Below are 12,620 nucleotides of genomic sequence, written 5' to 3'. Positions count from 1 at the left end.
GGGGAGGGGCTAGGGGGATGTTGACCTGGAAACCAGGAAAGGGAATAACAATTGAAATGTAAATAAGAAATACCAAATTAATAAAGATGGAGGGGAAAAAAAAGAAAAAAAGAAACGGCTCACTTTAGCACAAGAGAGAAGCTTGCACCTTCTAGCTGGTTTAGACATTTCTTTCCTAGCATTGCCAATGCAAGGGAAGACATAAATGTGCTCACACTGATGGGAGTCCCCCAGCAAACAGCATCAGATGAGCTTTCGCTGAAGTTCAAACTGACAGGGCACAAAACATCTCCCTGTCAGCCTTCTCCCTTAAGTGAAATGTTCAACACAATTGGAGGAAAATGTTCAACACAAATGTATCGAAAAGCTAGGAGGAACCAAATAATTCAAGAGGCATGGCTCCAAGGGACTATTAGGAAGTTTCAGACAGGAAGAATAAGATCGGTTCCTGGTGCCATTGAACACAGAGGGGAGAGTGTCCACTCAGCCATCAAATGTGCTCTCAGGAATTCGTAGACTAAACCTATGCTATCAGAGCGGTACGGCCTCACTGAGTCTGAGAAGCTGAGACTAGCAAACACACACACAAGAAAAGCAAGAGGCACAATGAGCAGCAGTTGATCAAAGACTCAGAAAACAGGAATCTAGGAAAGGCAGAGAGAAACACCAGAACAGAACCATGAATGCAAGTTCCGGTATGCCTCTCTGCCTCCGGCCTGTGGTTTTGACATTCGAGCTCTCAGCTGTTCCTGCCACCATGCTTTTACTCAACCATCACAGACTGACTCTCTGAAACCTTAAGTCCAACTAAATGCTTTCTTTTAATAGTTGCCTTTCTCCTAATGTTTTAGGACAGCAATAGGAAAGTAACGAAGACAAGACCTAACACATAGCATGTGAAAGCTCAGAACCCTGGAGGAAGAAAATCTTTTACAACTTTTAAGGAAGAAAAAAAATGGTCACAAAGGGTCTAAAGATGAAATTATGCTCATTTCTCAACTCCAATGCTAGGCATTCAAAATCCTGCAGGGTTTTAGGACCAACAAGATGGCTGACAAGCAAAAGCACTCACCCTGAAAGCATGGCACCCTGAGATGGATCCTTAGACTATATGTTAAGGTGTAAGAAGAGAACTGACTTCACAAAACTGTCCTCTTGTTTCCACTTGGGTGTCATGGCATGTGCACACTCACACATGCACACACACACACACACACACACACACACACACACACACACACCATCACCATCACCATCACCATCACGACCAACACCAACACCACTACCTACACCACAACTTTCAACAACACCAACAAAATAATAACAAAAATAAAAATATCTCTAATCATGAATTAAAATATAGCCATCTGTTAGGTCCTTTGGAGATTCATCTCCCATGCTCTTTCTCCAGAAGTTGCTAATTCATGCCACCATTACCAAAGAGTAAAGCTACAAAAGGAGTCTTGAGGAACAGTAAACATAACAGAGGGGAAAGAAGATTCTATGCTAGTGAGGGAAATCTAAGAACACAACCAAGCACCAAAACCAGAAGGCGGCCTTGAACACTACAGGGTAAGCCTCACAAGGCAGAAAGGCCAAAAAGTTTCTAATACTGATGAATCAGAAGGTATTATGTGATAAAATTTATAATTTAGAAAATTACAAGTATTATGAACTGTCAAAAATATCAAGTATAAAGGCTCATTGTAGCAGAAAAATCACAAATTTCATAGTTTTGTAAACTCATTTGATATTTTAAACCATGTGCATCTGTTAATTTGAATGAAACACAATTGAGGTATAATCACAACTAAAAATTTAAGTAAAATACTAATTAGTATTATCACTAATATCAAACACATCTTTCCTGCTTTTCACTGATTTCTATTATGGGTAGCAGAGAGTAACATCATGCAGCAGGTAACAGTAGAAATGAGCTCAAGCCAGAGGAGGCCAGCTGCTCACGCCAGCAAAAGGCTTTGATTGGTTCTTTTAGGGGAGTGATCTAAGATTTGGTGATTGTCCATTAGTCATAAGCACAGTTTCCAACAATATTCCTCTTATGCACAAACATCCTGATCTTGTACTTGGAGGACTAAGAAATATGCAGCTCCATTCAAGAGCTTGGGAGTATTATCTGTCCTTTCTTGCACAAACTTCTTGGCCTCATTGCAGGGATGAGGGACTGTCAGTGTTTGAGTTGAGAAATAGAAGGAACACAGACCCACTCCAGTTGGCAGTGGTCAAGATAATCCTTCATTATACTCTTGAACAAACCATTTTTCAAATGACCCGCATTTCTACATGTAGAGCAGAGTTTGACTGAAAACTGAGCGGCTAAGGAGCAGACAATATGAAGACAAAGACGCCAAGCCCTGCTTCGCACTCAAGTGGACATCTGTCAGACAACTAAGCTCTCCAGCAGAGCCAGCATTTTTAGAGAAAGTGTCTACAACTTATCCTGGACAACTGTTACCATAACCCACGTGTCAGTGGTGTGACAGGAAACCGAATGGCCTTCACTCTCACCGGATGTTGACCTTGGAGGTGACCCACAAGTCTTTCCAAGAACAATCTGTGGAAGAAGGTTTTCCCTTGGCAATAATTATTCCCTTCATCTTTGTTTGCCACTTGTATAGTCAATTCAGACCACACCAGTTCTTATCTCAGTTTAGTTACAAGGGATTCCTGTAGACATGTTAGCCTTGTGATCCAGACTGGCCCTTTACGACAACACCGATGACAGAGTGCAAAGAAGGGCAAGTACAGTGACAGAAGGAAGCACATGGTGTGGTCAATGGGTTAAGAGGCAAGGGCTCAGAATCTATTTAGTCTTGTTGTAGTAAGGTCCGTGTGTTTCACTATAAATTCTACATTTTTATGTAAAATAAAAGACCACTAAGATAATATTTAAGTTCGAAATAATCAAAGCAAAATCACATTCATTAAGAAACGTTTGAAATCTTTCCAGTCTCTTGATCTACTATTGATACTAACTTCCTATCTCAGCCTTCATGAAGCCAGAGAAATTTTGTTTTCAGGGAAACAAACGAAGGAAGAGGCATGCCTTTGCTTCCCTGGGTACCTGGACATCAGAATGATAAATGGTTCTTCTCCAATTTTTGTCTTTATTCCCCCATAACAAACTAAAATGCAAAATATTTCAAGTAACGTCATTTTCATTATACCTTCCAATGTTGTCCGTAAATTAGGATATGTTTTTTGGCAATGTCCATTCTATCCCAAGCCATTGCCAGATTTAACTGTTCTGATATGGATAAGCTTGTACCTAGGGAAAAGAAAGGAATAATAATATATTCTATTAAAAATATCTAGTTGAAAAGCGTAGAAACTTCTAGAACATGAGGCCAGGAAGTGAGATGGAATTGCAGATCTGCTAAGTCACTCACCCTTCAGCAAAGCCTTGAGGATTGCCAAATCAAGGTCCTGGTGCTCCTCAGAATCAGCATCAAATATGGTAATCTGTGATGGGTAAACATCAGAAAGCCACCGTTTAGAAGCTACCTGAGAAATGCCTTCAAGTGATACCATAAGATCAGCATTTAAGCCACAGGAGAAAATATTCCTTGCTTTGCCATTTCAAAACACCATGATTCTATTTTACTTGTAGGAGAAAAACTGTTTCAAATAAGGGGACAAAAATTAGAGGCATCTTGGAAGGGGACAAAAATTAGAGGCACCTTGGGAAAAAACAAACTTTAAAAGTCCCATGTGTAGGGGTTGGGGATTTAGCTCAGTGGTAGAGCGCTTGCCTAGGAAGCGCAAGGCCCTGGGTTCGGTCCCCAGCTCTGGAAAAAAAAAGAACCAAAAAAAAAAAAAAAAAAAACCCCATGTGTAGATTACTACTTACCTGCCTCAGGGAGGGAGCCTCTGAGTTTCCTCCCAAAACAAATCAACTCATTCCTCCTGCAGAATGGCAAACAGCTGTGTGCTGGCTTAAATTTAGAGACTAAGACTTTTACTTCAGTGAATCCTCAAACATTTGCCCTAAACTCAGTATGATGACCACGGACCCCAGGGGTGGTACAATGAGCTGCATTCTTCCCAGTGTTCATATGTACAGGTCATATAATGTGTGAACAACTTTTAAAATAAATCAGAATATGTGTTGTGAGAGTTTTTAGCAAAGTAGGATGTTTTTGTGGTTCTTGTTTCTCCTATCTCCCCACTCTCCGCTTCTCTTGCACCCCCCTCTTTGTATCCTCCCCAAAATTGTTTTCTTCTTTATGTCCCTTGTGTCCTTTTGTCTGTGCACACATGACCTTTATCATTGTCCTTTTTTTTTTTTTTTTTTTTGGTATCCTTCCTAGAGACTTTACCTACATTTTTACCTATTTACAATACTACATAATATACCTTTCCAAATTAAAATATATTTCATGTAATACAGGAAGCTACATTGACAGAAAAGAAAAAAGCCAGGAACGGCAAGTTATGGTCCCAAGTAGGACTAACTAGCCCACCTTGAGGATGTAGCTTAAAGCCACCAAATCTAAGTTACATATCCACAAAATGACGATTCTGGGAATGAAAAGACACAACTAAAAATAACCTACTCGAGGCCCTATTTTAAAACTAGGCTAATATATCTGCACATGTTGGATCCTTTTACCCATCATGCTACCATGTACATAAGCAAAATCAACCTTCAACCACCAACTCCACACAGCTCAACTGCTGTGATGTGCGCAGCCCAGTTTTCCACCTTTGCCTCTCTCAGTCGTTCTGCTCACTGCTCAGTGATATTACACAGGCAAGCACTACAGGGATCTCTTTCACATGCCCTTTTCTTCAAATTATGCAAAGCATGGCAGGGTGTCACCTCTGAGCCCAGATAACGCCTGCCATTTCTTAACTGGATGACTGGACAAACCACATGAAATATCTAGCCTTCAGCTGCATAATTTCAAAAATGGAGTTGAGCAACCATTGCCTTCTTGAACTCAGTCCTGGGGCAATTTCAGATAACAGAGTAGATTTAAAAGCATGTGGTTACTTATAAACAGGACTGTGGTCACTGAAGATGCCAAAGGGCTTTTCGTGTGCATTCTTGACAGACTTGAACTTGTTCCGTTGGTTCTGTAAGGTCAGAAGCTTCAGCACCAACACCATCCCTTTATGATTTTGCTAAGATCCCATTTCTGGAGAGAGTACTACAAATGACAATATATCTGCATTTTTACTCTAATTTTCTGCTTCCCATCATCCTAGTAGTCTTCAATACATATTTTGGAATCAGTTCCCTGAAACATAAAGCAGTTCTCCTGGGTCTTCTTTATAGTCATAGCCTTTTTTTTTGTTTGCTTGTTTATTTGTTTACTTTGATTTGCTTTGCTTGAGGCAGGGTCTCACTATGTGGCTCTGCCTAGCTTGGAAGCCACTACATAAATGAACTCACGAAGATAAACCATCTATTCTGCTGTCTCCCTCTGCCTCTGCCTCTGCCTCTGCCTCTGCCTCTGCCTCTGCCTCTGCCTCTGCCTCTGCCTCTGCCTCTGCCTCTGCCTCTGCCTCTGCCTCTGCCTCTGCCTCTGCCTCTCTGTCTCTCTGCCTCTGCCTCTGCCTCTCTGCCTCTCTGCCTCTGCCTCTGCCTCTGCCTCTGCCTCTGCCTCTGCCTCTGCCTCTGCCTCTGCCTCTGCCTCTGCCTCTGCCTCTGCCTCTGCCTCTGCCTCTGCCTCCTCTTCGAGTGCTGGAATTAAAGACGTATGCCACCATACTCAGCTCAACTACATTTGCTATTGCGTGTTTTATCCTCAAATTTGCCCGTGTCCAATGTACACAAGGTGCCCTCCTGCAAGTCTCACTCAAGATGCTATAATGTAGTCATCTAACACAGCAGATGGGTTCACTACATACCTGAGCTGCTCTATCAGCCCTTGCGAGTATTTATGTTTGGTAACTCTTCTGTAATACTGTTTTTCTAAGTGCTTTGTCATAAATAGATTCTGACATTTGAAGCACGAAGGGCAGAAGTGAAGGTGGAACAACAAGAAGCCAAGTTTACAAAACTCAAGGGTCAAATTCTGCCGAATTATATCCATCGAAGTTCAAAATAGGTATTCCATGTATTTTAATGTGAAAATAAATGTTTGATTTCTGGAAGGTGGCCATTTTAAAAGTCATCAACTCATCATACTTACAGAATCCTTGTGAACCATGCACTCCATTAGAATTTGGAAAAGGTGCTTAGACTGTCTCAGGCTAAAGTTGAACATGTTCTGAATCAAACACAAGATCTCTTCTTTCACCTGAGGGCGTAGAATCCTGGCAGAGAAAGAAATGGGCAGAACTTGATGCAACCCAAAGAAGAGACCAAGCCAGTAGTACTGATGCAAGAAACTCCCTCTGGGCACCCTACTGAGAAGGCTGACCTCAAGACAGCCCATAAGCAAGAGTCAAATGCATGGCAGGGGCAGAGGGGTGCAGAAAAGAACAAATTTTAATGTGAGGAACATTCATCTCCCAGGCCCCCTGAAGCAATACAGCCTACGGTAGTATTCTCAAACTGAAAGGATTTAAGAAAGCAGTAAGTTTTCACAGTTTGGGCATAATGCTCTCACACAGTCTGAACCCCTAAAATGGTGGTCCATTGTTCTGCTAAGAAGGTTGCAACTGTACTCAATCACAGAAAAACACACTTTGTATGCACTCATTGATAAGTGGATAGTAGCGAAAAAGCTCGAATTACCCAAGATGCAATCCACAGACAACAGGAAGCTCAAGAAGAAGGACGACCAAAATGCGGATGCTCCCACTCCTTCTTAAAAGGGGGAAAAATATCCATAGGAGGGGATATGGAAGCAAAGTTTAGAGCAGTGACTGAAGGAACGGCCATTCAGAGCCTGCCCCACATGTGGCCCATGTATATACAGCCACCAAAACTAGATATTGATGAAGTTAAAAAAAATGCATGCTGAAAGGGACTGGATATAGATCTCTCCTGAGAGACACATCCGGAGCATGTCCAATACAGAGGTCAATGCTAGCAGCAAATCACCAAACTGAGAACAGGACCCCCTTGGGGGGAATTAAAGGAAGTATTGAAAGAATTGAAAGAGTTCGCAAGCCGATAAAAACAAAATGCCGACCAACCAGAGCTTCCAGGGACTAAACCACTACCGAAAGACTATACTGGACTAACCAGGGCTCCAACAGCATATGTAGCAGAGAATAGCCTTGTTGGGCACCAGTGGAATGGGAAGCCCTTGGTCCTGCCAAGGTTGGACCCCCAGTGCAGGGGAATATGGGGGAGGCAGTAAGGGGGATGTATGGGGGAATACCTGTATGGGGGAGGGAATGGGGGCTTATGGACAGGAAACTGGGAAGGGGAATAACTTTTGAAATGTAAGTAAAGAAATATATCTAAGGAAAAAGTAAAAAAAAAAAAAAAGAAGAAGATTGCAACTCTCCTGGCTAGGAGCCTGAGGTACAAGTCCAGTCACTGGAAGAGGAGTGACTGTCTTGGCCTGTGCTGTATCAGTATCTAGTCCAGAAAAATGCACAGCTTGAAAGTCCAAAGGGGAAGAATTAATAATCAACAACTCACCCTCCATCCTCCGAATGTTTGTAGGTGAAGGCCAGGAGGTCAGCAGCTCTGCCGGTCCCCTCGCACACCACCACAGGCTCCTTGTTCCTGACAGTCTCCCATACCCAGAGGATGACATTGGGGCCTCCTTCCACCACCAGTCCCACCACAGGCACACCTTGCCTTGAGCCTGTTTCAGGTGTCAAATACAAAGCTGTTACAAAGCTGTCCTGTCTCTGTCACCCAGCCACCTTGACTTCTATACTTAAGTCCTTCGTCTGCTACTGTTATCCTCCTGCTTCCTCAGATCAACACCAAATCAGAAACTTGGACTTCAGATAAAATGTAGCAGATACACTGAGGGCATCTTCAAACTTCTTGTGGGTAAAAGATCAATAAAAAGCTTTCAATATTTTCAAAAGGCCTTAGAACATTTTAATATTTCATTGTTACAATTCTAAAGAATTTCAAAGTAAGCAGAACTGTGTGAGAGATACCAGTGTCTCTGTCATTGATCAAATCAGCCAGACTTTGTCAGCTCAGTAGCTTTTAACGGTGGCAAGGACAACCTTCAATGTCTTTTCTGTTTCAGTGTTTGAATTTCTTATCATGATTAGATATTACCTTATCAAAGAAAAAAGACAAAAAGAAGTTGCAGCAACTGTGGGGATTCCTTTATAAAAGCTACTAAATGAAAAACTTATAAAAAGATAGTTATAATACATCTTATTTGTATTTTCAAAGCCCCATGTATAAATATGTATTTTCTATGTAGGTATGCTCAGATCTATAGCAATAGCATGTTCTATAAGTGGACAGAAATCTCTGGAAGAATAAACAATAAACCACTAACAGTGCAGAAGGTGACAATTTAAGGAAATGTTAAAAACTGACTTTTTGGTATTTGACTATTTAACGACATAGTTTACTGAGGTTGGCCTTAAACTCACAGTCCATTAACCTCTTGAGTACTACATTACGAGGTGAAGTGCTATGCTCAGCTTGACTTTAAACATCTTATTTAAAATTGAACATTATTCACTAATCAATTTGTTACTTTTATATTTATATATTTGATTTTATATTTCAACAGAGAAAAATTGATGGACAATGTTTTATATTTGTCCTGAGCAACTGAGAACTTCACTTTGGATAAAGTTTTCAAGACCATGCTGTGCCCTTCCTCTGGCCATCCCCTGCCCTCAGAAACAGGTATTGTGCTAAGTTAAATGATGAGTACTGATAACAACGATATGGGTGCACATCAGAAAGCTCCATCAGGATTTTGAACATGTCCATCATAAGGAAACAGGAGAGATGTTTAACCTGCTTTTGAGTAATAAACAGTTCATTCATGGTACCCTAATACTACATACAACTTTATTTTTGTCTATAGTTTTTAAAAGGTAAATTTAATTATTATTTTCTGTTAAAAATTAAAATGCCTAGTGCTAGGAAGTCTCATTAGAGAGATGTTGGCTGCTGCCTGCCAATAAGAATGAAGAAGACCTCCAAGTCCTCCTACATCCCTTCCCTCTCCCCCATGACTTTTGATCAGGATGCATTGTGTGAGATTCCTAGATAATCAATTAAAATATTATGTTTAAAAGAATAAAGGTCTAGACATTTGAAAGGAAAAAAGGGAGTCCAGCCTGAGCTACATGGGAAGAGCCTGTCTCATGGAAATGCTTCATGGAAGGGAGGAATGGATAAAGGGGGGTTGGGGGCAAGCATAGCAGGAAACAGACAAACAGATGGTCAAATTCTGTAAGCAGTGTAACTACATATATGTGTGTCTTTAATTCTCTGTATGCTTGGAGAAAAGACAGTAAGCACACACAGTACAACACAATAATAATCAAGAAGACCATGGTTCTCTAAGTTAACAGCTCTGACACAGTCATCTTGAGAAACAATACCTTCTCCTGTGGAGACCACAGTAAAATTACCAAGAGAAGCAGGGGCCCTGAACCTATGCTTCCTACCTTGACATGACAATGACTGACAAACAGTTACCGTTCATTGGTCCTGTTCCATGGCCAACATCCGGAGGCCAGGGATTCCTACAGCAAGTCTAACGTAAGTCATTATACTTCATTTCTTATTTTATTTTTATAAGCATTTTTGCTAATAAGGAAGGCTTGCCAGCAATTTCAAAGACACTTTTATTGTTTTTAGAATTAAATAATCAGTAGTTACATATCTTCCTTCTGTCAAATTATATGAATAGTAAAGACAAATGTGCCATCCACCATGAACACACCATGTACGAAGATCAGGCCTCAGTACACAAGAACTTCCATATGACTGCACCAAGAGAGAGGAGGAAGAAAGAACTAGAAACTGATTAAAGATATGCTGTGCACCCAATACTTCTAACCATATCTATCATGGTCAGTGTGAGTTGACAACTAGAAAGAATTTAGAATCCTCTGGGAGACAGCCCTCTGGGCGTGCCTGTGGGAGATAATCTTGATTGCACGTATTGATGTGGGAAGACCCATTGTGAATGTTAGCAGGACTATTCTCTGGACAGAGCATCCTGGACTATATAAAGTGGAAAAAGCGTGCTGAGCACTAGTGTGCACTCCTTTCTCTGCTTCCTGATTGCGGATGTGATGCAACCAGTTGCTTCAAGCAGCTGTTGCCTTGATGACCCACCATGATGGACCATCTTCTCAAATGAGAGCGAGATCAAGCTCTGTCCTCCTGAAGTTGCTGCTGTCAGAGTATTTCATGAAAGAAACAGGGGAGAAAACTAAGACCATATTGAACACATTTTTCTTAGTTTGCAACAATAGTTAGAGGTAGACAAATCCTTACACTTAAAAAGTTTAAAAGCTTAGCAGGTATTAACTCTATTGTCCAAGGTCACAGACAGTAAAGATAGAGTGGTCTCTGTCTCACATATCCTGTTGCCTCAAAAGAACATGAACAAAAACTAAAGAAATTTATTTTCCAGCCTATACTCAAAGGATGCAAAGAACCTGAGCCCCCTGAAAGGTACAGGTATCTTATGGAAGATGTAGCTCAATACAACACAGGGCCCACATAGTGATGCCTGAATGAAAGATCTCCATTCTTCAGAAACCCTTCCTGTAAGGGCTCTCTAACCTACCTGCCTAGTACTCCCGTTCCACAAAAAATAGATAGATAGATAGATAGATAGATAGATAGATAGATAGATAGATAGATATTAAAAAAAATAAAAAGGTCATTTGCTGTTGCTGCTCCAGTAGCTGCTGCTATTGCTGCTTTGGGGAGGTGAGGGTGGCTCTTCACAATGCTGGGTTTGAACAGAGCCTCATACATGCTAGACAAGCAAGCTACCATGTGACTATTGTGCACCTTGCCAATGGGATTGACCACAGTCTGCTATACATACTCTCCAGACCTACCTCAATGACTTTCTTAAAGTAGTTGTGTGAGCACAACACAAAGCATAAGCCTTCTATGCCTTTATTTCCAAAGCCCTATCTGGTTTTAGCTTCTATCCTTATTTCTGATTTTAACCCCTTCCCTACCTAAAGTCACTGGGCCCACGCATGAAATGTCAGTCTCCCTTGATAATCAAAGCTTGGATACATATTCTTTGCAGGTTCATGTCCTTTAATTATTCCCATTTACACATGGAAACTCCCCCACCCCTTCTTTCTCTACCTGGTCCTACATTCTCTTGGAGGCTTTGCTAAGGTTTCATTCCTAATACTCCTCTGACTATCCTGTCCCACCAAAGATTATTTCCGTCCTATTGTCACCAACAATTCTGTATCAACATACATTCTGCTTCCATCTATCTTTTGGCTAGCCTGTGCTAACTGGATGATCTGGCTGCTCTGAGAGAGTGATCACTTAGCAGGTGATAAGGAGGTAACTTGTTCACTAGCAAGCCCCCCAGCTAGATGCTGAGCTCTGACAGAACTTACAGGTGTGTATCTTCTGCATCGAGAGATGCTTCTCCAGGTTCCGCCTGAGCTTCTCTTCATTTCCATACTTGCCCACAGTCCCATCATCACACAGGATGAAGTGAGAGTGCATACAGTTGAGTGTGGTGAGCTTGCTCAGTGGGTTACTCAGGGTCTGGTACATACACACCACCTGAGAGACAGCAAGGACAAAAGAGTGTCAGACTTCAAAGTCTACCCAGACCTCACTGATTCTAAACCCCATCCCTGTATACTACTGAAGAACTTTTCAAGATTAAAAGTATCACAGTTTAGGACGGTGTTTCTTGACAAGCTTATGTTTTTCTAAAAAGACCCCATTTCTTATAGATCAAATGAGGTCCTATATCAATATTCACCTCACAGTGCATGAGGAAGGCAAATTCAACAATACCCAAACATATCCTGCCCTGTTCAGCAAGATAAGCACATAACCATGGACTTTGATGTCTGGGTAGTCATATTCCTAAAATGGTTCTAAATACTTTCCTTGTTTCTGATCACTAAAATATAGTTTAAGGATGGATACCAGCCTATAGACTACACCACTATCCAGAACTTATTCTACTACACTTCTGAATAGCATTTAGCACTATTTTTTTCACATATTCCAAACGAAATGAAGGATAAAATACAGCAATGTGGCATCAAGGTATATTTGACATTCATGGACTCTGTGTGTGTGTGTGTGTGTGTGTGTGTGTGTGTGTGTGTGTGTGTGTAGGTGGTGGCAGTGATAATAGTAATAGTAATAGATTTATCAGTAGTACCCGGACCACATATTAACTATCCGTTTTTTGCATGTGGTCATGCTATATTTAGAAGGAGTTTAGACTAAAAGACACAACAAAACAAACAAAAAAGCATGTATTTTAAGACAGACTAAAAGAAACCCTGAGGAGCAGAGTAAGAGGAAACTCTGGCCAGGATGCATTGTATAAAAGAAGAATAAAAAGAAGATGGACATTATCATCTGTTTTCTACAATATTGTGAATATTATATTCCATACTACTGAAAGCAGTTAACCTGATAAATATATGCACTGGTCATGTAAGCAAATATATGGATTTTAAGGTTTGTAATAGAAAGTATGAAATAAAAGATACCCAACTTTGGCTTTCATTTATGC

The 12,620-nt window shown here is 41.0% G+C and overlaps 1 protein-coding gene across 24 annotated transcripts in view; it reads right to left on the bottom strand.

The window, feature by feature from the left end:
• Trpm6 (transient receptor potential cation channel, subfamily M, member 6) overlaps window positions 1–12,620 on the bottom strand; it is a 163,928-nt gene that overhangs the window by 85,848 nt on the left and 65,460 nt on the right. For 23 of the 24 annotated variants that reach the window (XR_015619880.1, XR_015619858.1, XR_015619881.1 and 20 more), the window contains 5 exon segments: window positions 11,473–11,644; window positions 7,568–7,736; window positions 6,162–6,285; window positions 3,411–3,483; window positions 3,189–3,289 (listed from right to left, as the gene is read on the bottom strand). Coding sequence is in view for 21 of the 24 variants with exons in the window: in XM_087549827.1 (XP_087405953.1) it covers window positions 3,189–3,289; window positions 3,411–3,483; window positions 6,162–6,285; window positions 7,568–7,736; window positions 11,473–11,644 (639 nt within the window). In the remaining 3 variants the exon portion in view is untranslated. 24 annotated transcript variants of the gene reach the window in all.

The sequence above is a fragment of the Rattus norvegicus genome, chromosome 1, assembly GCF_021556685.1.
Source record: "Rattus norvegicus strain SHRSP/BbbUtx chromosome 1, alternate assembly SHRSP_T2T, whole genome shotgun sequence".
In the NCBI taxonomy this organism is placed as follows: domain Eukaryota; kingdom Metazoa; phylum Chordata; class Mammalia; order Rodentia; family Muridae; genus Rattus; species Rattus norvegicus.
Note: the sequence above shows the minus strand (reverse complement) of the source record. Positions and strands in the feature narration are given on the sequence as shown.